General features: G+C 42.2%; 3 protein-coding genes and 1 long non-coding RNA gene across 7 annotated transcripts in view; 2 read left to right on the top strand and 2 right to left on the bottom strand.

The window, feature by feature from the left end:
• LOC134800119 (uncharacterized) overlaps positions 1-27,646 on the top strand; it is a 66,960-nt gene that overhangs the window by 4,290 nt on the left and 35,024 nt on the right. The gene's annotated exons all lie outside the window — the stretch shown is intronic.
• On the bottom strand, positions 548-12,792 carry LOC134800039 (coiled-coil domain-containing protein 42 homolog). Of its 4 annotated transcripts, none has more exons than XM_063772484.1 (8): positions 12,601-12,792; positions 11,503-11,704; positions 10,352-10,525; positions 10,084-10,162; positions 9,364-9,503; positions 7,938-8,099; positions 2,220-2,320; positions 548-706 (listed from the first exon to the last, which is right to left on the bottom strand). In XM_063772484.1, exons 1-8 carry the CDS (start codon positions 12,711-12,713, stop codon positions 670-672), a joined length of 1,008 nt encoding a protein of 335 aa, XP_063628554.1. In that variant the 5' UTR covers positions 12,714-12,792; the 3' UTR covers positions 548-669. The 4 variants fall into 4 exon arrangements, 3 of the variants coding, with proteins under 3 accessions (XP_063628554.1, XP_063628556.1, XP_063628555.1); XR_010145501.1 differs by having other exon boundaries at positions 669-706; positions 9,258-9,503; XM_063772486.1 differs by lacking the exons at positions 11,503-11,704; positions 12,601-12,792 and adding an exon at positions 11,111-11,241.
• Positions 13,329-15,187, top strand: LOC134799811 (peptidyl-tRNA hydrolase 2, mitochondrial-like). The gene is made up of 2 exons (XM_063772214.1): positions 13,329-13,605; positions 14,693-15,187. Exons 1-2 carry the CDS (start codon positions 13,477-13,479, stop codon positions 15,056-15,058), a joined length of 495 nt encoding a protein of 164 aa, XP_063628284.1. The 5' UTR covers positions 13,329-13,476; the 3' UTR covers positions 15,059-15,187.
• LOC134800038 (cellular tumor antigen p53-like) lies at positions 21,326-26,836 on the bottom strand. The gene is made up of 6 exons (XM_063772483.1): positions 26,693-26,836; positions 26,227-26,297; positions 25,660-25,813; positions 24,452-24,550; positions 22,217-22,403; positions 21,326-21,567 (listed from the first exon to the last, which is right to left on the bottom strand). Exons 1-6 carry the CDS (start codon positions 26,705-26,707, stop codon positions 21,326-21,328), a joined length of 768 nt encoding a protein of 255 aa, XP_063628553.1. The 5' UTR covers positions 26,708-26,836.

Genomic DNA, 27,646 nt, shown 5'->3' with positions numbered 1-27,646 from the left:
TCATGAAGGATTATGACGAATGATTATATGCTTCCTACTTTCTAATTTTTGCTGAAACCTCTACCGCATACGTTCACTACCGGAGGGGGTCGAAAGGCCCCATGCAAAATTTGGAATTACGAATTACAATTACCTCTTACGTGTTTATCATATGTGAATGAAGCATATCATAATGTAAAATCGCTTTATTGTTTACAACGAAGAAAACTACAAACGTGTACCAAGACCTTAGAAGTCGATAATTAACCCATTGTTAACTCAACTTTGACTAATTAGCGAAGCTTCGTTTAGAATATTAAACTCTTCAACTAGCCAAAGTTGGAGCACTTAAGGTAAGTGGTTTGTAGCGGCTTTGCTAATCATTTTGTTAATTATTGTTAGCATTTGGAAGAAGATCGTAGAAATTTTCCAACTTTTCGTGTTCAATTTCATTACCGTCGTTTTAAGTCTAATAAATTAAATATCGTGAAAACTTAGGTAAGTACCTCTCTACTTAAATTAATAAACAGTAAATCTGTTTTTTTTAACTCGAAATGAAAAGATAATGTCTTATATCGTGATTTTATTTTATCGGGAAAACATTTATAAAGGGCAAACATAAGTTATATACGTACAAATTTGGCCATGATTTATTAATTATGTAAGCTAGGTATTAGAAACTAAATTAAACTAGCACGCAGACTGGCGCGCGGACTCTGCATCACCCCTACAAAATAAAAGAAAAATACATTAAGTTGAGTAAATAAGTTTTTGTACAAAGGGGTGGTATCGTCTTGGGTCGTCCCATTCGTTTTTCGTCAAGTTCTTAAATTAGTCCTATTCGGCTTTCGTCACTCATTCTACATTCATCACAATCGTCGGTGGCTTTCATTGTAGAATGAGTGACGAAAGCAGAATAGGACTAATTTAAGAACTTGACGAAAAACGAATGAGACGACCCAAGACGATACCAACGGGGTCTGTACCCCTTTCTACGAAAATACCTACCTAATAGTTAGTTCAAATTCAAATAAGATATAGTTCGCTAATTTGCTGCCAGGCTGGCTCTCGGAGTTAGCTAAACATAACTAGTGAATAGAATCAGGCGTTACTTTGCGGAAATCCATACTAATTAAAACCAAAATATTATTTTGCTAATCCGCGAAAAGATAACGTGCTAGTCAATCAGTGCTAACCCGTTATACTTACTTGCGTATTTATACATGCAATTAATATTCCCACCCTCCCACCGCAAAAATAAATACGCAAATAAATATAACAAACATGTTTGCGAAAAGGGATTGCGTTTGGGTGTTCTGGAACAACTGGAAATAATTAGGTACAACAATAGGGGCATGATTCTTAACGAACAATTGAATGTTGCGTCATCGCCGTTATTACGAATTTTTCCATCTCACTCACACTTGCACGGTAGGGGGAGTGGTCAAGGTATAAATATGGCCGACCATTCTGGACAGGTCATTCCGTTGCCGGGCGTCAGACCGTCAACAACTCCTGAGGATGCCTCGTAGAGAGGCGAAACACGTGTCGAGGTTTATTCTTTTGGTGGTGGTTTGTTATATTTATTTGCGTATTTATTTTTGCGGTGGGAGGGTGGGAATATTAATTGCATGTATAAATACGCAAGTAAGTATAACGGGTTAGCACTGATTGACTAGCACGTTATCTTTTCGCGGATTAGCAAAATAATATTTTGGTTTTAATTAAACAAAACTTTTAGAAAATTACTTTTAAAGTCTCTACTCTAATTACCCAAAATTCCAAATATCTTTAGAAATTCGGGATAACTTGTCAGTGATGCGGCGGCGATTCCATACCTTATTACTTACAATATGAAATGAAACGCATCGGAAATTGAATAAAACCACCGTCACTTACTGTACCAAGTACTCGGACTTGTCTTCAAATCTATCTGCTAAGAGTTCAGACAGAGATCAATTTTACCTACTTTTTAACCCCCATGGGGGAGGCTTGGTGATATTTGCTGATTCTGACTAATTTGCTTTGCTGATTTTGCTTGGTGATTTCTCTACAAGTATTCTCGCCACCTGAGAGCTCACGATCGTCGCTCTCAGTAACTAGTACAAATCCTAGTCACCGTGGCCGAAACCGACCAGGACAGGATGATGATGATGAAGTTTATCAAAAAATCGGGATAATATCCCTGCCGCATTCCTCAATAACTATCAAATCAATATTAAAGTTGTCATAAAATTTACTTTTCCTTAGAGCGCTTGGCTGCGATTCTTAGGATTCTCTTCAGCTCCAGTAACGCTCGCATGATCACAACCAACTGCTGCTCGAAGTCGTGAGGCTTCACCTGCATTTCAAAAGAAAGATTTATGGAACACAATACGGTAGTTTATACCAGCGTCGTCATACCATCGCGCACGCTGATAACTGTACATCGATCGACCTTATGCCTTTTGTAATAAGGTCTACCGATTAACAGTTAGGAGTGTTGCTGTTTGTACAAGTACCAAAAGAAGACGTAATACCTACTTTATTCGGCTGATATACGAGTATGTAAAAATAAAAATATATTATGTGTTCCGTACTCTACGTCAGAGATGTTCATTGTTTCATTGAGAGAGTAACGCGATCGGTGACCGATAGATGCCGCTAGCGTCTATGTAGTCGCTCCGCCCCACGCCGTGACGTTGTTCCGCTTCCCCTCACTGCAATCCGTTGCTCGCTTCCCGCGACTCGCCGCCACCATGTCATTGTTTCGTCGACCGTCTGACCGATGGTCCGCAAATATTTTTTTGCGTATATTTTTGCAGCATGGTGTTTTAACATTCTAGTTTTATTGGCGTTCAGAAGTTACTTCGACACTAAAGGACGGTTCTCGGGCAGGTCGTATTAACCTGGGAGTACCTCGTGTCGTTAGCTGCGACGCGACCGGGGCTCCCCTGTCCCGCCCGGGCCCCGGCCCCCGCGCGCCGTCGACTTTCTTCTGCTGTCGTCCAAGGTGACCCCGAGACGCCGCGACGCTGCGGGCCGGAGCCCGAGGTGTCGCGGTGCGGGGTCCGCGGGACGCCCACTACTGTTGCTGCAGTCGCGATGCGGACGCTTCCAGTCCGCGAGAGCAGTCGCGGTGCGAGCGCTTTCAGTACGCGCCCGCTCCTGTCCCGCGCCCGCTCCTGTTGTTGCAGTCGCGGTGCAGACGCTTCCAGCCCGCGAGAGCAGTCGCGGTGCGGACGCTTCCAGGCCGCGCCCGCTCCTGTTGCTGCAGTCGCGGTGCAGACGCTTCCAGCCCGCGAGAGCAGTCGCGGTGCGGACGCTTCCAGGCCGCGCCCGCTCCTGTTGCTGCAGTCGCGGTGCGGACGCTTCCACGTCACACGCCCGCTCCTGTGGCTGCGGGCGCTTCCAGTCCGAAGGACTCCGAGAGACGTCACACGCCCGCTCCTGTGGCTGCGAGCGCTTCCAGTCCGCGGGACTCCGAGAGACGTCACACGCCCGCTTCTGTGGCTGCGGGCGCTTCCAGTCCGCGGGACTCCGAGAGGCACACGCCCGCTCCTGTTGCTGCGGTCGCGGCGCGGGTGGATCGCGGACCTCTCGATCCCGTCCTGGCGCCAAGGTGAAGGCGGACCGCTTCTGCGTCCCGACTGCTCGAATGGAAGGAAGGTAAGTTGCGTGGAAGCAGTGGAAACGCTACGAGTACAGCGACGATCGCCGCGTTGGTTGCCGTCCGTCATGACGTCGCTGGTTACCTACGCGCCGGTGGTGGCCACCACGATGGCGCCGCCGAGGGCAGCAGTGTCACCGTGATGATGCGTGCAATTACGAGCCAGCCATCGGCGCCTCCCGTGCGGGTAACGTCCGTCACGAGCACCGGCGCCTGTCGAGCTGGCCGCCACGACGGCGCCTCTCGCCTCACGCACCTGAGCCTGGCGACGGTGGCCGCCACGATGGCGCCGCCCGCTCGATGACTCTGCCCGCCACGATGGCACCGCCCGCCTCACGACGCACCAGTGCCTACCGAGCTGGCCGCCACGATGACGCCTCTCGCATCACGCACTGATGCCTCCCAAGCCGGCGGCGGCGGCCGCCACAACGGCGCCGCCCGCCACGATGGCACCACCGCCTCGCGCACTGGCGCTTCTCGAGCTGGCCGCCACGATGGCGCCTCTCGCCTCACACCAGTGCCTCCCGAGCCAGGCGGCGGCCGCCTCACGCACCGGTGCCTCCCGAGCTGGCCGCCACGATGGCGCGTCTCGCCTCACGCACCGGCGCCTCCCGAGCCGGCGGCGGCGGCCGCCACGATGGAGCCGCCCACCTTACGCGACAGCGCCTCTAGAGCGGGCCGCCACGATGGGTCCTCGCCTCACGCACCAGCGCCTCCCGAACCAGTGGCGGCCGCCATGATAGCGCCGCCCGGCCTCACGCACCGGTGCCTCCCGAGCCGGCCGCCACGATGACGCCTCTAGCTTCACGCACCGGCGCCTCCTGAGCGGCGGCGGTTGCCATGATGGCACCGACAATCACGTCGAACCTGTCCACCGATGCTGCAACCACGACGATGTCGTCCCTTGCAATGGCGCCCATGTTCTGTTCGCAAGAATACCACCGCGAACTTACCTGCCGCCGATGCTGCCTACCAAGCTGCGCTGGGCGCCACAGTATCAGTTTTGTCCTGTCCACATGGTCCCATTGAGGTACGCAGGCGCCTATAGCTATGGTGCCATAGCACGAACAGACCGCTAAGCTTTTGGTTTCGGTTAAGGAGTCCTCCGGCGACGGCAGACAAGGTCGTAAGGAGCCTCGTCCTAGCGTGGCTCGACTGCCCGGAGTTGAAAGCGGTAAGATATGTCGATACTCAGAGGAAAATACGTCGTGTTCCCGGGTTTCATAAAGGTGCTGATCGACGTAGGGCCGTGCCGCTTCGAGGTTCCTATGACTTCTCGAGGCCATGGAGTGATCCAACCGAAGAACAGCTAGCGACAAGGCCCTGTGCGACCGCTCAAAACCGAGGTGAAAGGCATCGAAAAGGTCTGCAGACTTCACATAATTATCTCTGCTTGCCCGCGCTCTCCAGCTTAAGTTCCGTCTTACAAAGACGAACTCGTGCGCCAAGCCCATAATAAACAAAATGGGACAAATAAACCCGCTGCGCTTGAACAAGCTTGAGTTTCCGGTGCTAAGAGAAAGGGGCCAGGAGGACTCCAGCAGTTTCCATCTGTCTGTCTTTGACTTTATCGAAACAGTTTTGTTACGCAAGCGCTAAAATCGATTTTAGACTTGATTTCATTAGTTCGATTTCCTTAAAAGCATGCTACCATACCCCTATACTAGCTCGATATAGGGTGTTTCTTCGGGTAAAGCGAATTAAACTATCACGCTCCTAGACATCACGTGGGACACGCGGCACAACACCGCGATTGAAAGTTTTCTTTTTCGCGACATACAGGCCTGCCTTGCTGCCGAGTTTCTCGCAGAAATGAGACTCAATGCCTCCTGTTCAGTCTCAAACTCGCAAACTTTAGTTCATGGAGGAAGGTGACACCTTCGCAGTCCCCAGCAACACGAAGCTGCCGAAAGCCTCGCGCCACTTTCTTCCTCATCTTATGCAAGCAGTCCGTTACAACCTCCAATATTGGTAGACAATGTACGAGGTAAGGCCCTTACAGTGAAGAGTAACCGTTAACGGGCCACATCTGCAGCGCTGACGACAGAAGTGTAAACATACAACCGCACCACTACAGTATACATAAAACGACGGCGACACTACATCCCCTCCGTTACCACGGCTGTCGCAAAAACTGCTGATGCCAGCAGATCGTCTACAGGTCGCGCTGGTTCCTTGCTACTTACCAGGTCGGTACAACCCCCGAGGGCGACGGTTTATCAAGAATTCACTGCGCGCCCGAGTGGCAGCTACGCCCAGAAGCCGCCGAGACTATCTGCGCCTGATAGGCGCCTTGTTGGCCAGCCTCCGATTTCGAGAGCCTTCGCACTGTGTCACGGTATTTCTTAACAGACTCTTTGAACTGCTACCACGTCTCTTCTGGCAGCTGCCGGTGATACGACTTGGTATGGATGTCTCCACCTCCCAGCCTAGTCTGCTACCTGCGACGGCGTGATAAGGAGAGCCTTCACGCAGCTGTGGTAAGCTTGCAATTTACTGGCGGTCCTAGTGAACACAGCGTCAGAACGCCCTCCCGCCCGCCCGACCGCCCTCCTGTCAGATAGGACGCTCCAACACCGAGCTGGCGTGACTGGCGCATGCATGCAACATGCCAAGGGCTAACGCTACATAGCGAACGAGACGCAACTCTCTAGGCCGCCTGTACGCCCACAATGTAGAAATGGTCTTCATGGTGCATCAAAAATAAGATCGACTGCCAGGTACCTCTAATATCCAGTGAAGTAGCGAGCTATCTCAGACATATATTTCTATTGCCCATGTTAGCTTTCAGAACGAGACTTGTTCATAAGCCTGTAACAAGCGCTGTATGTGAACCACTATCGGACACTATGCCTTCTTCCAACGCCATTAATAGCGAGACCAGCGCCTCCCAAACCACCAGCTTGGGACGCGAGAAATCTACTTGCCCTAATTTGAATAGCCCTACAACGTACCTATATAGAAGAGCTGCCGCATTTTTACTGTTAGCATCAGGCCGCAGGGTCAATGACCTTACTCTACTATACTGTAGCCCGGGCAATTACATAGATAACGTTCACGCTATTATTTTGTGTCCGAAATTCGGCTCTAAACCAGATAACGTGTCTTACCGATTGGACTCTTAGAAGCTCCGGAATAAAGTATAGACCCAGTAAGTAGGTAGTCTGGGTACGTCAACTTGTGAGAATTACACAAAATGTTAGGGGACACTGCGCATTCAGCCACAGTCTCATCCAAGCCGGCCTCGCTTAAGATTGCTTTCGATCCACGATGTACTTAATCACTAAATTGGCTGGAAATCTATCCAATTAGCGATATTTTGGCTTAAGTTAATTGGGAACATGACTCTTCTTTAGACGATTCTATCGCCGAGATTCTGCGGATTGGATGCGATTTCGAATGAGAAATCTCTCAAACCAGTTTAACGTCAGATTCGAACCTGGGATTACAATTTAAATTCACAATTTCCTGTAATGCATCATTATAACGAGTCACTGTGATTTCATGGGTTGCAATAAGGCGTATATATTTATTCTTTCTCTGAGTTCTATGACAGTAGGTGTAGCCCTAACGCTTGCGCGCCCGCTGACTCGCCACCAGGAGATAATAAACAGGTCTCAATGAACATCTCTGACGTAGAGTACGGAACACATAATATAAAAATTTTACCTTCCAATAAAATTGATATTATGTTTCCTTCTACGTCAGAGATGTGAGTAATGCCTTCCTGGCAGGCTACTAGGCTACTTTTATGCCGACGGTACTTCTCCTCAACAATGACATGGTGGCGGCGAGTCGCGGGAAGCGAGCAACGGATTGCAGTGAGGGGAAGCGGAACAACGTCACGGCGTGGGGCGGAGCGACTACATAGACGCTAGCGGCATCTATCGGTCACCGATCGCGTTACTCTCTCAATGAAACAATGAACATCTCTGACGTAGAAGGAAACATAATATCAATTTTATTGGAAGGTAAAATTTTTATATTATTGACGCAGTCTGGTAGGATAGAACTGAAATCGTAACTAATAAAATGTCACGATAACAGGCATGGCACCAATTCTCAATCATCCAGAAAAATCTTGGACGATTTCTTCAACTCTTAGTTGGCGCAGTCTGGTAGGATGAACCTTAAATTGTGTCGCTTAACATCAAACTCGGGTAAACCCATTCGACCCTCTCAACAAGCGTCTCCACCTTTTCTTAATACCAAAATCGCATAATCTGACAGATGGATTTACCCGAGTTTGAAGTTAAGCGACTCATTTCGGTTGCCGTGACGAGATTGACATACTAGTTGACCATATTACCTCAATAGAAAGCCCCTTGTTCTTGCAGATCTTGATGTAGAGGCTGTATATGGCCGCCTTGACGTGGCACAGCTCGACGTGACGCCTCGCCGCCGTTTCCTTCAACCGGTGCAGTGCCAGCTCCCATTTTATGACGCGGTTGCGCACTTGGTCGTATTCCCACTGGAACAATCATACGTTGCGAAATGTTTCAGGTCATTGCACATGTTACCATTTTTTTACGCTAATAACGGGGTCCCTTTGTTTTCCATAAAGTTTTAAGTCATAATGTATTGTTTGTCATAATATCGTTAGTCATAATACTGAAACCGTTAACGTTTCAGGATTTTCGTAAGGTTATTCTGTAGATAGGTTAGGTTAGGTTAGGTTTGTTTTATGGTAATCCTGAAAAGTTACGCGTTTCTGAGAAAAACCAATTATGACTAACGAAAATTCGGACAAACAATACATTATGACTTAAAACTATTTGGGAAACAATAGAGACCCGCTAATAACAGATGGGGAGAATATAGAAGGTGCATTGGGATAACTTATAGAGTGCGAGTCAATTTCGAAAATGGCAATATTAGAAACACTTTCTAATGTAGCAAAGCAACAGTAAGCAAAATACCTTGGAACGCGTTGCAGAAACATAAGTGTTACTAAAGTATGAAGTGCTTCTGATTTTATATATATTACTTGCCATTTTCCGTATCACCCCCCTTTTTTACCTTACGCAGAAGCTACCACTATCACCCCTACTACTATTACTGCCTCTCAGTGAAGTGGTAAGAACAGGGATCTTTTAGTTTGGTAACGAAATAATTGATAGAGATATACAAGGTGGTTTCTCGAGGTAGCTGAGCTGGCTGATGGGTTGATTAGATCGCTAATAAATACATCCAATAATCTCAATTGCACGGTGGGGTCAGATTTTCATAAGAATCACGCACTCACTCTCCTAATTTCTATTTATTTTACAGTTAAGTTTATAGACAAAATGGGTTTATATTGAGCTTATCTTGAATAAAATTAAGATCAGGTCTGGTCTGTCATGGGGAATTTTTAGAGAGCATCAATTGCAACAGACAGGTATGATTGGGATAGCTAAATTGGACGCCATTTAGCGCATCTATTCTCTAAAATTTGTCATGTAAATGAACGAGTTTTCCTTATGACAGAATCAATTTATCATTCTGTTGGCAGATTTTTGTTAAGCTGATCCTTTTCCCTAAATTATGTCCAATTTCCCCCTAGAGATCCTAAAGCTCTCTCTGACAACACTTCTCTTATCAAACTGCACAACGGGACTTAATCGCGTATTTAAGTTTTAAGATTTACCTCCGACGTTTCGAGGACGGCGTTGTCCCCGTGGTCTCGGAGAAGACTGGCTCAAGTTGACATCAACATCTTCTAGCCGCGCGAGTTTTTCGAACACTTCTCTTACCCTCAGGTTTGCAAGTTTGTTGTTAAGCCCCATGATGAACAATTTCTTCTCCTCGGTAAGTGATGCTATCTCCTTCCTCGCGTCTTCCAACACCTCCAGGTCGTGCTCTTGTCGATCGGCTAGTGTACTTTTTGCAGCGGCTAAAAAAAATTTTTAGTTGAGTTTCGTCATAATAAGGCCCACTTGCACCATCCCACTAACCCAGGGTTAAGCCGTTAACCCAGGTTTAACCGGTTACGCTCGGATTAGTGAATGGAACAAGTGGTCCTAATTGTTTTAGACAACTGCGCTTTTAGTTTGAGAACGTTTTTAAAGACAGAATGCCTTTTGAAAGAATGATGGATCAAAAATTTCATGGATATAATTATAAAGTTGTTATCACTCGATTCAGAAACATTTTCAAAGTCAAACGTCCTTCAAAAGATCCCAAGATCAAAAATGTGATAAAGTGATCTACTCAAAGGTTATCTGGAAGAGATCCCTAAAAGGGATATGTTCGTATTTGTACCTGCGTCTTACTAATTTTTAATATGTATTTTTGTACAATAAAGAGTTTACTACTACTACTAAAGTTGGTGTCACTCGATTAATGCAGGACCATTACAAAAAGAGATAATCGAGAATTAATTTTGATCGATGAATCATGCTTAATTAATTGACGCAACAGTAAAACCATAGCCAGTAAAATCTAAATTTGCTACTACTACTAGTATACCTCACCTAAAGCTTCATATCGATTGAGAACATCAAGAGGTTGCTTGAATTCTGGATAGTTCCTCACAACTGCCATCAAGTAATCCTGGAAAGAAGAAACATAATTATTCATCTGATATACTCGTAGGTACGAAAACTACTAAATAAGCACATCGGCCGAGTCGGAACGTTCCAAAAAAAAATCTTATTGTCCTAACTACAAACTCTTTGCCATATCTAGAAATTAAAAACATAGGTATGTAATACCCCGAGGTATGTTCAGCATGGAACTCACCTCATAGATGGTGTAGTCCTTGACCTGCTTCTCCATCATAAGCCTGACTTCATCCATCTCTTCCACGCGTTTGCGCATGGCCTCTGTTTCGCGCGTCTTGCGTTCTAGCGCCTCCTCGTCGGCGACCATCTTACGCTCGGCGCGGTCGCGCTTCTCTTGATTCTCTCGAATGAACTGGTAATTTCAGAAGATTTTAATGACGTGCAGCTAAAATTTCATGAGGAATAAATAAAATAAGAGCATATGACATGACAATATTAAGTAGCGCATAACGGAAAAGATGTTCTTTTAATAGGAAGCGATGTATGCTAAAGAAGTGATTTTCACTACAAGCTAGAAAGTGAAATAAAAGTAAAACTTTTTTCTAAATTGCACCTAATTGGCGCAGTCCGGTGGGATGACAGAAAAAAATAATAATCTAAAGAAGTGTAGTATACTTTAGATAATGCATCCGTTACTTTTGGATGTCCTTAATTGATATCTTTGATATCTGTCATCGGTTGTACCCACCTAGGTACGCGTGGTATTTATCCTCGACGATGACGGATATAAGTTCCTTTGTACCTTGTTAAAGTTAATGAAAGATTCCTTCAGCAGTTCCTTAGCACGCAGCTCTCCCCACTTGATGTCCATGGCGGCGCGATTGCGAGCCTCCTCCTCTCGCTTCTCGGCTAGCTTCTCCTCCGCCTCCATCAGATCCCTCCTCGCTTGTTCCATCAGGACTTGTGGGTGGTGCAAGTGGCCCTAGCTCTGTTGTACCTTGTTAAAGCTAATGAAAGATTCCTTCAGCAGTTCCTTAGCACGCAGCTCTCCCCACTTGATGTCCATGGCGGCGCGATTGCGAGCCTCCTCCTCTCGCTTCGCGGCAAGCTTCTCCTCCGCCTCCATCAGATCCCTCCTCGCTTGTTCCATCAGCACTTGTGGGACGGTGCAAGTGGCCCTAACTCTGTTGTACCTTGTTAAAGCTAATGAAAGATTCCTTCAGCAGTTCCTTAGCACGCAGCTCTCCCCACTTGATGTCCATGGCGGCGCGATTGCGAGCCTCCTCCTCTCGCTTCGCGGCAAGCTTCTCCTCCGCCTCCATCAGATCCCTCCTCGCTTGTTCCATCAGCACTTGTGGGACGGTGCAAGTGGCCCTAACTCTGTTGTACCTTGTTAAAGCTAATGAAGGATTCCTTCAGCAGCAGTTCCTTAGCACGCAGCTCTCCCCACTTGATGTCCATGGCGGCGCGATTGCGAGCCTCCTCCTCTCGCTTCTCGGCAAGCTTCTCCTCCGCCTCCATCAGATCCCTCCTCGCTTGTTCCATCAGGACTTGTGGTGTAGGGCGCGCCACGTCCCATACTGGGTATTTTCTGAAGCGAGACATTCTTTAAGCTGGACGAAAACCAGGTTCAAAAGGTGTTGTGTTGTAGCAGGCAGAATTACAACTAAAATAGGTAGTTTCACCTATAGATCACCTATAGATACTTGATATCATCATATCAGGTAAAATTGTGAATGTTATCATCAAGAAATCAACCGTGACATGACGTAAATTCAGGGCTCCGAAACTAACAGCTTACATAAAATGATTAAGAGCTATGCCCTTGAAATCTTCTTCTTCCTCGCGTTATCCCGGCATTTTGCCACGGCTCATGTACAAGCCAAAAGTAAATAAATTTATAAATTTTGACATCTAGAGTCTAGCTAGAGGGTCTCTGCAACCTCTTGAAAATTATGCCTTTTCCTGCGCTTTTGAGCTAGATCTTGGAACTACTAAACAAAACATTGTTATGAGTTGTATCGTAGATGACTCGCAAAAACATAGGTTATTTTGATCGGGGCAAGAGAAACATGTAGAGATGTGGGAATTCCATACAAGTGTTTGCCTTACCCCATCCAACCTTAACGCATTCACTCCCAGCGACCCGCCCGTTAGGCGCGTTCTCTGTTCGTAGTCGCTTTTCGCTACATACGGTTTTCCCATCATCGGCTCCGCTCGGCTCAGCATTGCTCCGAGCAATTATTAGGGTTGGCACCACTTGACTTCCTTTTGCGTGCACGACCACAGATAAGATAATCACTTGATTTTTGACAACCCTAAATAGCCGAAAGGGATAGTGCCATATATTAGAAAGGGACAGCATGATTCGACCCTGAACCGCTGTCAAACTTCGTTTTTGTAGGAAGTTTCCTTTCTGTACGGTACGGTAGTACTATTAATTATTCTGTGGCACTGGCACTGAATGTAATCAGTAACGAAACTTACTTCACAATCATGGAACTTTGCATCAGCGAGTTGTAGTACTCCTCGGCGCACTCCACCGGAGGCCCATGCGGTATGGCGATGGGCGCCAAATCCTTCAATGGCATCTTCTTCATTGTAATATAATTGTAAATAATGTAAAACGGTAACAAATTGGTAACAAACAGCTGGGATGTAAAAGACGTCAACTTAGGACGTCACTGAACGCAAATAAACAGAGAACAGTTGCTTGGCAACGGGCGGGAGGAACCAAAGAGTATAGTAAGTATGGAGGAACCCTTGGCGCATAAATTTTTTAAATTTGCAGCTTGACGGAAAAGGCTTGACAGTCTATAAAAGCTCATTCACATTAACTCTGTTGCGTTCACGTAATTGGTCCAGACCATTGACGTAGATATCTAGGGACTGGCCTTACGGACAATAATAATGAGGCATGACAGGGGCCAGTACAGCGGTGTGACACCGGTACAACGCGATTGGTTGATGAGTTCGCATCACACGCGCTATTGATCGCAACTAGTTGCGTTAGACTGCATGATTGGCTGGAATTCGTGAGTCACACCGCTAAACTAGTACCATTTTTAGTGCCCGTAAGGCCAGTCCATAGATATATACGTTAATGGTCCAGACACAACCTGTGTCCGGACCAATTATGTGAACGCAACATTTTTTTACTCATTGACAGTTGACAGATTGACACTAACTGTCACTTTTGCATTTGCAGTGCGCTCGTCGATTGTACGGAGTTTTTATAAATACCCAAATAGGTTATTTTTTTATAACTTATACTACAAATACAGCGACCTACCCATTATTACAAAAACAATAGATCAAATCTAGATCTACTTCAAAACTTCAATCATTTCTACCAAACGAAGGATGGAACTGAATATTTCTTTCCTCTCCGGGTTGGGTTGTGGTCTTTGCCTAGGCCTGTCCCTGTTTGCCCTTAGGAAATACCTAGGAGTATTCTCCAACGCCAGCAAAGCCGTAGAAACTATTAAGAAGGTAACTTCTAGTTATAAAAATATTTTTATGGCACCTTAACCCCTGGAACGCCGAACCGACAAACGTACTTGTACCCGTCAGATGCCTAGTGCCGGATCCGTCCCATCCCCCTCAAATGCCGGATAGGCTCGCGTACGTGCACCCGTCAACTGCCGCGGTAAAAAAAAAGTGCTATTGTGCAAATGATATAAAACTCTATTTGTAAGTGTTTAGATCTCAAAATTGTAAAAATATAATACAATAAATTTGGTGACTGATAAGGCACAAGGCAGTTGAGACACTTTGTACAGATCTGGGACTAGGCAGTTGACGGGTACAAAAATTGAAGACCCTCCGGCAGTTGACAGGACTGGTACGGATATGGCACTAGGCGTCCCAAGGGTTAAGGTGTTACTGACCATTGACACAATATAGGTTATGTCCGGTTTCTTGTTTTAGCGTGTATTGCAGTGGTTCCTAACCTTTTCAGTCCGGTCACCCCTATGACTAACTAGGGAATCTGATTTTACCCCTCCTCCCAATGGTAATAAAAAATAAAGCGTGTACTTTTGTTGTATTGTGATATTAGGTTAGCTTATTACCCCCGTACAATACCAGTTTTACCCCCACGGGGGTAATTACCCCCAGGATAGGAACCACTGGTGTATTGTATCGTAATTCGTTTGTATAGTGAGACATGGTTAATTATAATTAGAGGAATTTCACATTTAAATAATAAGGTTCTAAAACCTTTGGATCAACCGGCGTCTTTTCTGTTGATATAACAAAAGTGAAAGATTTAGATACATTTTTATAAGTCTATCATACAAATTTTAAGAAGTGTAATGTTTTAACATGACTATCAGCATAAAGTCCGGTAATTTGGCTTAAAAGTCGGGTTTATTTTATGATATCCACAGGAAAGTGCATAACCTTAACCCATATTAAAAGTTTTTGGCTCATAAATGTTGTTCTTATCTTATCAAAAAGATAAACATGAACTTTTAAAAATTGATTCTCGAGTCTATTGCTATACCTAGGTTGATTTGAATGAGATTGTCCAATGGTTTTGCTTTTCATAAATTAAAATATTTTTATTCTATTGCAGTTCAAATCCAGGTCCGAATACAAACTGGTACTAGTGGTCCGAACAGACTTGCAGATGTCCAAAGGAAAAATTGCAGCTCAATGTGGCCATGCGTCAGTAGGAGCCTTTGAAAAGGCTCAGCGGAAGGACCCGGAGGGCTTAGAGCAGTGGCAGATGACCGGTCAAGCCAAGGTCGCCTTAAAAACAGACTCCGTTGATGAAATAAAGAAGTTAGCAGAGAAAGCGAAGAAAATGGGAGTAGTTACTTCAATGATCAGAGATGCCGGGCGCACCCAAATTGCCCCCAATTCAATAACTGTTCTAGGTGTAGGGCCAGCTCCTAAAGAAGTTATTGATGAAATCACTGGACACTTGAAACTTCTATAAGAATAGACAATAATGTTAATAATAATAATAAGTTGCTCTTCTAAAGTGGAAGAACTAAGTTCTTTCAGACAACATGATGTCGAGCATTTATTTTAAGTACTGATGTTAATAAATCATATTTGTTAACTGTTAGCTAGTTTTTCTTGCCAAAAATCCACTAACCAACCTTTTTTGTTTTAGAGCCATAAATATAATGCCTTGTAGCCCCGGGCCGCAAGATGAATTTGCTTAAAGGTGATCAGATGGCAAGGATCTATATCAGGATTACCTGGCGGGCCACAGGCTGAGTATTGCTGCATTAAAACAATTGAATTTACATATTTCACATAATAGAGAATTTACCTTTGTGAGTCACTAAGGGCCACTTGCACCACCCCAATAACCCGAGGTTAAGTGGTTAAGCTGTTAACTTAGTGTCAAATTGTACTGGGGACAATGGTAACTCCAGGATTAACCGGTTAACCCCGGGTTAGTGGAACGGTGCAAGTGGGCCTAAGTCACTATACTCTTTATAAAGTGGAGAGGTGAGGATTGACATGTGAATATTTTTTCTGAACATGCGAGTATTGAGGATTAATGAGGATTAAATAATAACATACTATATTATCATCAAATTTTATTAACCATTCACGGTTCAAAATTTCACTTCAAAGGCGGATAGATGGCGTTTGGTACAAAATATTTCGTTGGTGTTGTTTCGTATTTTCATAATCCAGGAATTGCCGACATCAAAACAGAAGGAGTAATTAAAAACTTTAACAATAATTATGTAACTAAATATAGGAATAGCACCACAATAAATCATGATGATACTTACAGCTAAGCGCCACTTGCACCATCCCACTAACCCGGGGTTAACCGGATAAACCGTTAACCCAGTGTCAAATAGTACTGGTAACCATGGTTAATTCCAGGTTTAACCGGTTATCCCCGGGTTAGTGAATGGTGCAAGTGGCCCTAAGTAACAACAATATGTAGTCAAGTGTAAAAATATGGGTGCACACATCTTACTCAAAAATATATTCCATATTTTATATATGTTATGTTGTCGGCGAATTAAGAACTATGGGATATGGGACATATTTTTGAAAAGTTGTATGCTACCATATTTTTACATTTGACTGTACACTGTACAATACTCTTAATTAACCAACTTATGGGAAACTATAATTCGAAACAATGAAATAGTTATTTACGATACACGTGCGAAATTCGGCCTCGCTTCGGTGTTTTAAAATTCGCCACTCGTTGCGAATTACCTATTCGCACATGTATCATACCACGTTTTACAGTACATATGTATATGGGCCCTTTAAATTTTCGACGTAGTTATGTAATGTGCTTAAATATAGGACAGGGTGTCGTAATGAAGCACAGATGTACTGTAAAATATACATATAATTGTACAGTAGGTATCCTTAGGTTATAAACTACGCGGCGGTTTTACATTAGGTCACTGGTCACATTACACTATTCTTTGAATCCGACACCCTAATCTGTCATAATGAATCTTAAATACATCGTATGCAAAATATGTTTGTGACAAGATAAGTATACAGATGTAGCGCATAATTGTTTTCCATCGTATTTTCTCGGAAACTTTCGTATTTGTCAAGCTAATTCAGTCAACCTCAGTACTTTTTGTACCGAGACTGACTGAAATAGCAAGACACGTTCAAACAGCAACAATGTACATAGGTGGACCTTATTACAAAAGGCATAAAGTCCACCGATGTACAGTTAACAGTGCGGGCGATGGTTCGTACGTTTCCGTGAAAATAAGATGGATAGAATTATGCACTACATGTGTACAAGCATTATCGCCGAATTTGTCTTTTATCACCGAATTAAAGCTATCATGCCATGTTTTACATGATTGCTAAGCCTTAGTATTAGTAGGTATAGGCATAGAAGAATATAAGTAAAGAAAGATTGGTAACTCCATACATCAGTTTTCTTACCAAAACGCGAGTTATTTCGTACTCGAAATCTAACGTCAAGTAGTGGAACTATCAGTACCGCTACTTGACACCAGAAGTGTCGCTACTGACGAAAAATGTACTACTAAAACAATTTATATATAACAACTAATATTATAAGCAGGAGTTGAAAATAGACTTCCAGTTAATCCGGGGCCGATTGCATAACAAACTACAACTAATATTACAAGCGAAACTCCTTTTCTAATTTTACGTATTAAATAAGGAGTTCCGCTTGTAATATTAGTTGTAGTTTGTTATGCAATCGGCCCCCGGTTATAATATTAGCTGAAAATTGTTGAATTAGGCTTTTCGTTCGCCGCGACATCTATTGTCAACTAGCAGTACTGATAAATTCCGCTACTTGACGTTAGATGTCGACTACGAAATATCTCGCGTTTTGGTAAGAAAACTGATGTATGGAGTTACAACTCTTTCTTTACTTATATTACTCCATGGTACCTATACCATACCTACGGGTATGGTACCTACGGGACGTATTATGCTGTCTTAGAATAATAAAAACCTAGTTACATAAAGCACATCTGTTAAACATTTACCACTGGGGATAACTGGGACTAAATAATTGCCACTTGGTAAGGTAAACGTACTAGTGCTCGACATGCTAATGCCCAATAGATGACACCTTGCTGTCACCTCTATTGACAATGACTTAAATTTCAAAATGACATGTACTGGGACCGCGTCGAGCACCAGTACGTTTACCTTACCTATATAAACAACTATACGTAGGAAATATTCCCAATTGTTACTATTGGGGACATCTCACACGCCATAAGACTTCGCAAGCATGTAAACATAGCAAAGGATTCATATTAACATCAAGATAAGGGTATCATTATAAGTACAATTTAATTAAAAAAGTAGTATCTTTAGCACACTTTTCTATTATAGTTACAGTGAGCGATCGGTAATCCGGCACGCGCAGTAATCCGGCAATTAGCGACTCAGGTGACACGCTCTATAATCCGGCAGTTTACACAATCGAACGCCAGAGTGGTTGCATTTTTATAGTTCGTTGTTTTTAGCATTAGAAAAAAGGTAAACAATCTTGATGTGTCTTTTAATTGAAAAACACGTTTTAAAAATAAGTCACGGCAAATATGTAACAATTATGAATTTAATTAAATAAGTAGTTACTGATTTTTAAAAAGCGTTTTTCAATTAAAAGACATGTCAAGATCGCTTACATTCTTTCTAATGCTAAAAAAACAAACTATATATGTAGAAATTGTTTTCTATATAAGGCTTTTATTTCACATACAAATCCAATAATCAAGTTGTTCCAACAATCCGACAGAGGAGGAAAATTTTAGGTGTCGGATTACTGAGAGCATACTGTATTTAAAAACAAGTCAGCTTAAGGTAATAAAATGGCAGTGTCTATTTGCCTCTCCCTCGAGCATGAGATTGAGCGAGAGGCCAATAGTTAGTTAAATATTCAACCAATCAAAGTTAAAGTTATGAAACGAAATAGCAAAATACAAATAAGTTCCGTAATAATATATCATATTTTTAAGTAAAGGTGGTATTTCAACAATTACTTGGTCCAATGTGTATTTGCGTCTCACATTTTGCCTAATAAGAGAGTGAGACGCAATGCACATTGGACAAATAAATTGGATAGGTGGAATACCATCCTAAGCAGAAAATGTACGTCATTATTTTTTTATGTCAAATTATTTCCTAAAATTGCATAAGACAGGAAGCACAATTTAAAAAGTAATATCTAATAAAATCGAATTACAAAGAAGAATAATACTTAGCACTGGAAGTTGCTATAATAGAAATCAAAATTATTCTATAATTACCATAATTCTAGACTAAAAAAATAAAAAATGCTATAAAAGTAGTATAAAACTACACAATCTTAGGTAACTAGTAAGAAAACAACGAAAACGAATGCAACTCATAATTACATCAAGAACAACAATCAATTAACTTATTGAATTTGTTTAAAAAAAAACAGAAATCGTTAAAGGTACTCGATTTTATTTCACCTTTCATAATTATGTGGCAAAACCATCAGCAGCTGTGCACTATACAGATAATAAAAAAATACAAAAAGAACACTCAAATTCAGGTCAGGGTCCTTATTGTACAGAGAAGAGATCAATAATAGTAGCAGCAACTTCTAGTAATATTTAGTCTGTTGTCTAGATAAAATAGGACAACCTTTCCGAGCTTTGTATATTAATATTACACACTGTAATTGTGACTTTCCACCGGTAAAGGTACCTTATATAGATTGGCATCGCGTAGCACCTTATCAGTGGAACGTCGTTTAACAGCGTAAGCGCCGACCGCCATAGGGTACCTTTTCCATGGAACGTCACGTTTGTGATTCCAATCACAATAATTTTAATTTACAACCATTGTGTACTCAATCAATAGCAAGATAACATAAAGTGTCATTCTATGGAACTTGCTAACTATGTAAACAACAGTCCCTAGTAAATTCATCATTTTTGGCAGTTTCAATATGGCGGTTTGTTTACATAGTTAGCAAGCTCCATAGAATGACACTTTAGTTGTTAATATTTTAAGACACGATTATTACAATTTTTTGTAAAATAGGGCACACAATTATTGAAAAAAAAAATCTAAGGCACTCAGTAGTATTTGCTTCTTTTTTTAAATGATGCATTATTTATAATTTTTATCATTAAAAGCCAGAGCACACCGGGTGCGTGTGCGTAATGTGTGCATGCGCTAAAATGTTGAGGCCGCAAGCGGTGTGTTATCTCTCATAAGGATCTGTATATTACAACGCGCACGTCTACGCCCACGCATCCGGTGTGCTCAGGCCTTAAAAAAGAAAAGCAACAGTAAAATCTAAATTATTCCGATTGTTTTTTCTGATTTAGTTACAATTGCTTTAGTTGCCTTCTAGCTATTAACTAAATTAAACTAATAGACTACTCAGCCTGTGAGCTCCCCTGGAGCTCCTGAATTTTGTCCCGGAGCGCCCGGATGGAGGTCTGGTATCTGTCGGTTTCGTGTTCCGGAGTCTTGGCCGCTACAGCCTCCATCATGTTCAGCATGACTTCGAGGCCGGTGACCATGGTGCGACGTCCGACGATTGGCAGCTGTGAGATTTAGGTGATGTTAGGTATTAATGGAAACAATTTTTTAAAGTGTAACTCTCATTCTGTCGCCCAAATTTTTTGTACTATCAGCATGTCGCATTACATAATTACAGCATTAGTAAAATTCTATTTTACTTCTAGTACTTATACTCTGTATGTTTAGGTATTTAAATAAAAGTAAACAAAATTTACCCTCAAATGGCTCTTTAAGCCAGTTGAGGGTAGATGAAAATATTACATGATCAAATAATGTAGGTTAGTTAGGTCATTCGGTGACCGATCCAGGCGGTTTTGTATTTGGTCGGTTAACTAATAAATGTTATAACTACCCGAAAATGTACAAATTATTTTGTTCACTTTTATTTAAATACCTAAAGACACAGACTATAGAATTTTTAAAATAACTATTAGCATCCAGTTCCCAACGGTTGGCTACTCGCAAGCGTGTAGGTAGAGTAGACATCTCGAAAACCCGAGTGTAACGTGACCGTGAGATCGCTATACTTGCTAGTTTAACGTTACACTCACAGGTGGCAGCACTAGTACATCGTCATCAGGCTCTATCTTGACCTTCTTCCCCGCCGGCTGTGGTGTGTGTGGCGGCGGGTGCAGGCGGCGCTTGTTGGCGGGCGGTGCGGGCGCGCCGCTCTCGTCCTTGTGCTTGTCGCGGCGCGGGCAGGCGCACACGCGGGCTCCGACCGCCTGCCGCCCGTGCACCTGGCCCCTGGACGGGTACAAATAACACTACCTCAGTACGAGCACCACGAATTTTACTTCAATATGTAGGAGCACTCGCTAAAGCTATAAGTAAACGTCTAGAGGCCTTCGAGACGAGAGTTGGGTGCACAAAAGAATACGACGTGCCGCAGAGGGTGCAATAGAAAAGATACATTTTAGATACCGTAAACTGCAGTACTTTGGTCATGTATTACGAAATGACAAGTCCCACCTCCTCCGGCTGATAATACAGGGGAAAATCCAAGGCAAACGAAAATGTGGAAAAAGACGTACCTCGTGGCTCAAAAACCTCAGGTGCTGGTTCAAGTTGAGCACCAGATCGCTGTTTCGAGCTGCAGCGTCAGAAGTGAAAATAGCCCTAATGATAGCCAACCTCCGGCAGGAGATGGCACCATAAGAAGAAAAAGTAGGAGCTATAAAAATAACTTATAATAACAAACTCACGTATGATCCTCAAGTGTGAAAATAATGTCAATGGAGCGTCTATTGATCCCACTGGAGCAGGAGTTCTTGCAGACGAACTGGTAGGCGTGCGAGTAGGACTCCTGCGGGCGGCCGTCGAAGCGCAGCAGCACGGAGTACCACGAGTCGGGCAGGCAGGCCGCCCCGCAGTAGTACACGCCCTGGGTGCCCGGCGCGGCCGACGAGTGGAGCACGTTCTGCACTATGGTCGGGTCTACGCCTGATATTATAAAAATAAATTAAGATTTCTAATTATTTTTAATCCACCCTTAGTATTTACAGATGTACAAAAAACAATCACGTTATATAGAAGACAGACAACACGCAGCCTAACTAAACTTTAGAAAGGGATCTTGAAATTTAAATAGTATGTTTTGTTAAGGTTTTGCGTAACCCGTGCGAAGCCGGGGCGGGTCGCTAGTTGTGTATATTTTTATTGCTAATCTAAATTACTGGCAATAAAAAATACGTGGCACTAGAGCAGCGGTCGGCAACCTGCGGCCCGCGGGCCGCATGCGGCTCGCGAAACTGTCACTTGCAGCCCGAGAGGCGCCTTGGCTATTTTGTATGTAATAGTGACAAACGACAATATGTCATAAAGTCATAAATATTAACAAAGTACGACCCGCGTCACCTCCGTTAACTACTATTGGCCCTTGGCTGCTAAAAGGTTGCCGACCGCTGCACTAGAGGATGGTAGGGTCGTCTGTCAGTCACCATGATGTATCTCATGAACCGTGATAGCTAGACAGTTGGAATTTTCACAAATGATGTATTTCTGTTGCCGCTATAACAAAAAATACTAAAAAGTACGGAACCCTCGGTGGGCGATTCCGACTGGCACTCGGTTTTTGTAATAAGTGACATACCAGCATTGGCGCTCTCATGTGTGTGCTGCAGGCATCTTTCCACTCTCTTCTCGGACTGGGCGTCATCAGAGAACACGGTGGTGGCTCGCACGAACATGGGGCTGCCCGCTCGCTCGAAATCCCAGCGGAACTGGACTGGGAAGTTTGTCTTAATGTCCACATAGATGCGGTTCAGCTGGTGCGAGTACTGAAATACAAAAAAAAAATTGCCAAAGTGTGTACAAGATCTTTTAAGTTTCAGATAATAACTAAAATGAACGAGGAACACTTATAATGCCGGGGCCACACTAACGGGAAACGCCGTTGATTATCGCGATAATCCCAGTGTGGCCGTATGAAGTGTCAATAGGGAATATTAAGCGAAACTCTGCGTAGGGGGCGCCACTACCACAATGTTAGAATGGTCAAAAGAGGTTTGGCGCCAGAGTACTGGCCGCATTTTGTATTCTGTAATTTCATATCAAATCGTATTTGAAAATACTATTCTATCAAGTGTCATGCTGTGTAACTGTCTGTGTTTTGCATAATAAATTAAAACTAATTTATTATTTAATATCTTTCTATTCACAAAGGGACTCTGCGTTACAAGTAGTGATAATATTATATGTAATAATATCACACAATTCATCACAATCTGGGAGTCTACCGCAAAACAAGAAAATAGAAATTTCGTCATCTAACCTCTCTATCACTCTTGCATATTCGAGTGATAAAGAGACAAATAACTAAATTTCGATTTTCGCGTTTCCGGCTAGGCCCTTGTTAACTAACTGCCTTGATGCATCAATGTCATATTTGATTGTCTGTGAAAACTCGTCAAAAAACAGTTTAAGGTACAGTATGTATATGTATAAGTTAGTCTATGGTTTACTAGCTAGCTTAGTGCTGCACTCTGGCGGCAGATCATTGCAGTAATACCCCCTATTATCGTGTTTCCCTGCGTTTCCCGTTAGTGTGGCCCCGGCATAACGAAGAAACTCACGCGATATATACTCCCATAATATCATCTTTGAAATGTCGGAGGTCATTTTCAAGCTTATTGTAATTTATACACGATTAAGTCACAGATTAATAAATAGTTACTACGTAACAGATACTTCATTCCCAAACAAAAGCGAAAATACCTACGCTATAATAGCCTACAAAACCTTAATAATAATACCTGCTGCTCAGGACAAGAAGAAATGTACCATAAGTACGCGCACAAAGAGTCGAGACTGGGTTGCCCGCCGTGCGAGTCACGTGCTAACGCGTCATCGTAAGAATGCGCTAGGGTTGTAGGCATCTACCTATGATGATTATTGTAATAAAACGAATGTTGCGGATCAACCATATTTTTTATTAGTCAATCAAATATGTTTTAGTTTTATATAATGATTTATATTTTTTTCCCTTCTCGGAATTCTCTGTTATTAAATTTTATAGTTGTAAATATCCTAAATTGCGTAAATAATTTTAATAAATACTCATGAGCAAAGCAACGGAAAATCAACGGTTTTTAAAGTTGTAATACGGTGCTACCAGACCGATTAATTATTACGTCGTCAAAATTATTTAAAAATACTTTTTCTAACCCTTCAATATAATTCTTAAACGTTTCAGGTGGGACCTTTAGCCCGCCATAAAAAGATGAATCTTTATTATAGGCATTTTCCTTTGTTTTTTGACTATTACACCCATTTACTGCACAATAATTACGTGGTTTCGGCATTTCGAAGCGTAAGCGCGGGAAACGTGCGGTGCGAGCGTTCAGGCGGGCGTTCGTCGGCCCTCTGTCGGTTGTATCGTCGACGATACGCCGAGCGGTAGGCATATAGCGCGTGGCCTTGAGCGTGTGACGGAGGCCTGATTAAGTCCCGTTTTCATTGAATAATAATCTTAGCCTTCTTTCTTCTTTTGGTCTTCTTGGGTTTGGGTTGGGTTGGGTTCCTAATTTTGGGTATAATTTATGTACAGATGTAGTGCATAATTGGTTTCCATCCTATTTTCTCGGGAACGTTCGTATTTGTCATGCTACTTCAGTCAACGTCAGTAGTTTTTGTACCGAGACTTCGGTACAAAAACTACTGACTGAAATATCAAGACACGTTCGTACATTTCCGTGAAAATACGATGGAAAATAATTATGCACTACATCTGTATAATGTTTCGCAAATATAATTTGGTACGACAAAACCTGGTTTCGATCCCCGGGCTACTAGTGTTGTGATTTCCTGGGACTCCAAAATAACTTACCAAGTACTTCTTGCGGTTGGTGTCAGCAGCATTTATCTCGACGGCGAAGTTCAGGCCTCCGGGGAACGGCGTGCGCGCCGGCGGGCCTCGCGGCGACACCTGGGCACAAGGACTACATATAAAAAAGTTACAGTTTTAGTATAGTTTCATATTATTATAGTCTAACCTGTTCACTTTAAAAACCGCAAACGATGTACAGGTTAGCCGTTTGGCACACGCATACTAAGGGTCAAATCAAAATTTTTGACCTGCAGTTCCTAAAAAAAAATCCCTTAGGAGGGGAGTGCTGAGTCATTGTTTTTTTTGTATGGGATTTTTTTTTCTCAGAAACCTATCGTGTGAGGTATCATATGAAAGGGCTTTTTGAGGCGATTCTAAAAATATACCACATCATTACATTTCAGCCGTTTACAATACAGCCACATACAATTGTGTAATATTATTGTAACTTAGTATTTTGCCTGTTATTTCCAATCAAAGCTTTACATCTAAACCTATGTCATCCCCAAAAAATAAACTTTTCTTTAAGACGATCTTTTTTACTTCCAATATTATTTAAGTAAAGGTTACAGTTCATTTTAAACAATGTCAAGTAATGCATAAGAATTATAAAAAAGATCCCATATAATTGATCTTAAGTTATAGTTTTCCCCTAATTTTTTATTTTACTATTGACTGCTTGTTTAAGTAGATTAAAAAGTCTATGCCAATCTTCATCACTGCTATTATATTGCACACAACTGTACATATGTAAATCGGATGACAATGCAATATTATGATGACATGGAGCTGATCTGATGATGGAGACAGGAGGTGCCCATGGGAACTCTGTGATAAAACAACACAAACTAATTGTGTTTTGGGGTTGTTAGAATCAATGAGTATTCATTGCCTGTGGAAAGAAAATAAGCAATAAAAGCTTGTACCTTAAATGATTTTCTTGCCAAAACCTTATTCATTTTGCAATTAGCTAATACATAGATGAGATGAATACCTTAGGTCTTTCTTAGACTTAGCTTAAGTTAATGTTTATATCCTTATTATTATTATAGCCCTTATTTTAGAACAGATTAATACTATGCTTGAAGGTTGTACTTCGCTGAAATAATATTTATACTATAAAAAAAACGAGTCACTCAAAAGTCTACATAATGGCCATGACCACTCTGTTGTGAGTGTAACGATGAAGAAAATAAAATAAACTATACCGGCATCATGTCCTCAATGTTTGGCATGCTGGGCATGGCATAGGCAATGTCCAAAGTCTCTTCGGAGACATCCGGTGGAGACAGCACCACGAGGTTGCCCTGGCTGTTGAAGGTGCCCAGCGGCCCCAGGTCTTCTAGGTTCATGCTGTCCACGCTGGAGGGTAAAGAATACTTTGGTTAGTATGTGTCACTTGAGGACTTGGGTAACTTTTCTTCTGAAGAAAAATTAGCAGTGGTTCTTAACCAGTAACGTTTACCGGTATATTTTTCAAACAAATTAACAGGTGTTAAATTATGAAATATTTATTTTTATTTTATTGATTAAGGGAACCAGCACACATATAATTCTTAGAGCCTAAGAAAGGTATTATACACATTAGCCAAAACAGTTTCCACTGAAAGTTAATACATACAATTTTGCTCTGAAACTACAACATGCAAATAGGTATGAAATGTAAAGTAAATGTATAGGTGTAACAAAATTAAGCTTCAAACGGGTACATGTCCTAGTGTATGGGGACGCATGGCAACCCTACCTTAGATCGAATTATTTTAAAATGAGTGTACCTGTACATCTGGTTTATATCATACTCGAATTCAGCCAAATTCCCGCTTTCTTGTTTCAGCATGGTTTCTGCCTAAAACTGAGAGAAAATTGCTGCTGTAGGTATTGTATTGAATGGAAGAACTAAAGATTAAACACACACTAAATGTAACAGAGCACAACAATTTTAAGGCAGGGATAAATACTGTCATGGATATTACATGGCAGTCTATTAAAAAAAAACCTTATTCCAACCAAATACATGATGAAATCATGACATTTACACATTCCTGGAACACTGTACTGGCGCTATTAATGCTCAAATTAGGGTAACATATAGTTAAAACAAATGTGAATACGATATTTAAGTAACAACAACAAAATTTTATCAAAAACAAACAGTAAACTTTTTTATGAAGTTCAAGAGTAGCGATGTCAAAGCAACGTGTTCCTTCATAAATACTTCATAACTTTGTAATTTCCACTTACCAAGTTTGAGTGCATTCAATGAATTAACTGAATTATACAGCCAATTATTATGTGTTTTTATTAGCATTTAATAGCATCAAAAACTGCAGGGCAGCTAAATTTCAAACACAGCGACAAACGAGAAACGAGCACCAAAACCAAGCCACAGCAATACCGCAAAAAAAAAACGAACGATGCGAATGAGAAGAGTGGTGGGTGGTGGAGTGGGGGAGGGCTGCGATGCGAAAAGCTGAACAAAGAACGAATGGTTTTGTGGAATGTTGTTTGTTAGACTGTTGTTACACGATTCATTCTGGAGAGATTTTTTATTTAATCTTTCGCCGTACGAATATATTTTGTTTCTTAATTCTGCGATATAATTTCATTGTTTTTACCTTTAATTCCGACGTTTCAGCTGAGTTGCACCAGCTGTGGTCACGGAAAGACCACAAGTGTAATTAAATATGTGTACAAAACGCGAGAGTTTAAAGTATTATATTCTTAATTCTGGTTTTTAAGTGCATGTTAATATTGCATACTTAAATATATCGGAAATCATCCGGTGTATTATTTTTTTCCCACAAGCTTCACTTTTTAGCTTAATCTGTGGCGTTTCCGCACTTGTAAAAAAATTTACATGCTGTAATCTGTCATGCATGTCAATCTCCTATTGTACCGTACCGTACCACAGTTGCTTACGAATATTATGATTTGAATTTTAAATTTTGATTGTGATTCCATGACTGTCACTGTCAGACCAGACTGTTTTGTTCAGGATTCTACCTTCTATGGTTCACTAAGGTTTTTGTTTTTGAACTGTTGAAATTACTTTAAGTTAAGTGAATCCAATTATAAGAAATACTTACCAATTACATATTTGGACCACAGTAAATATGTCTCAAATGTAAGGGTACTTAAATATATTATTTATCAAAGCCAAAACAAACTTAATTAATAATAAAATTTTATTAAAAT

The sequence above is a fragment of the Cydia splendana genome, chromosome 19 (assembly GCF_910591565.1).
Source record: "Cydia splendana chromosome 19, ilCydSple1.2, whole genome shotgun sequence".
NCBI lineage: Eukaryota > Metazoa > Arthropoda > Insecta > Lepidoptera > Tortricidae > Cydia > Cydia splendana.
The sequence above is the reverse complement of the archived record's forward strand: the minus strand, read 5'-3'. Positions and strand labels throughout refer to the sequence as shown.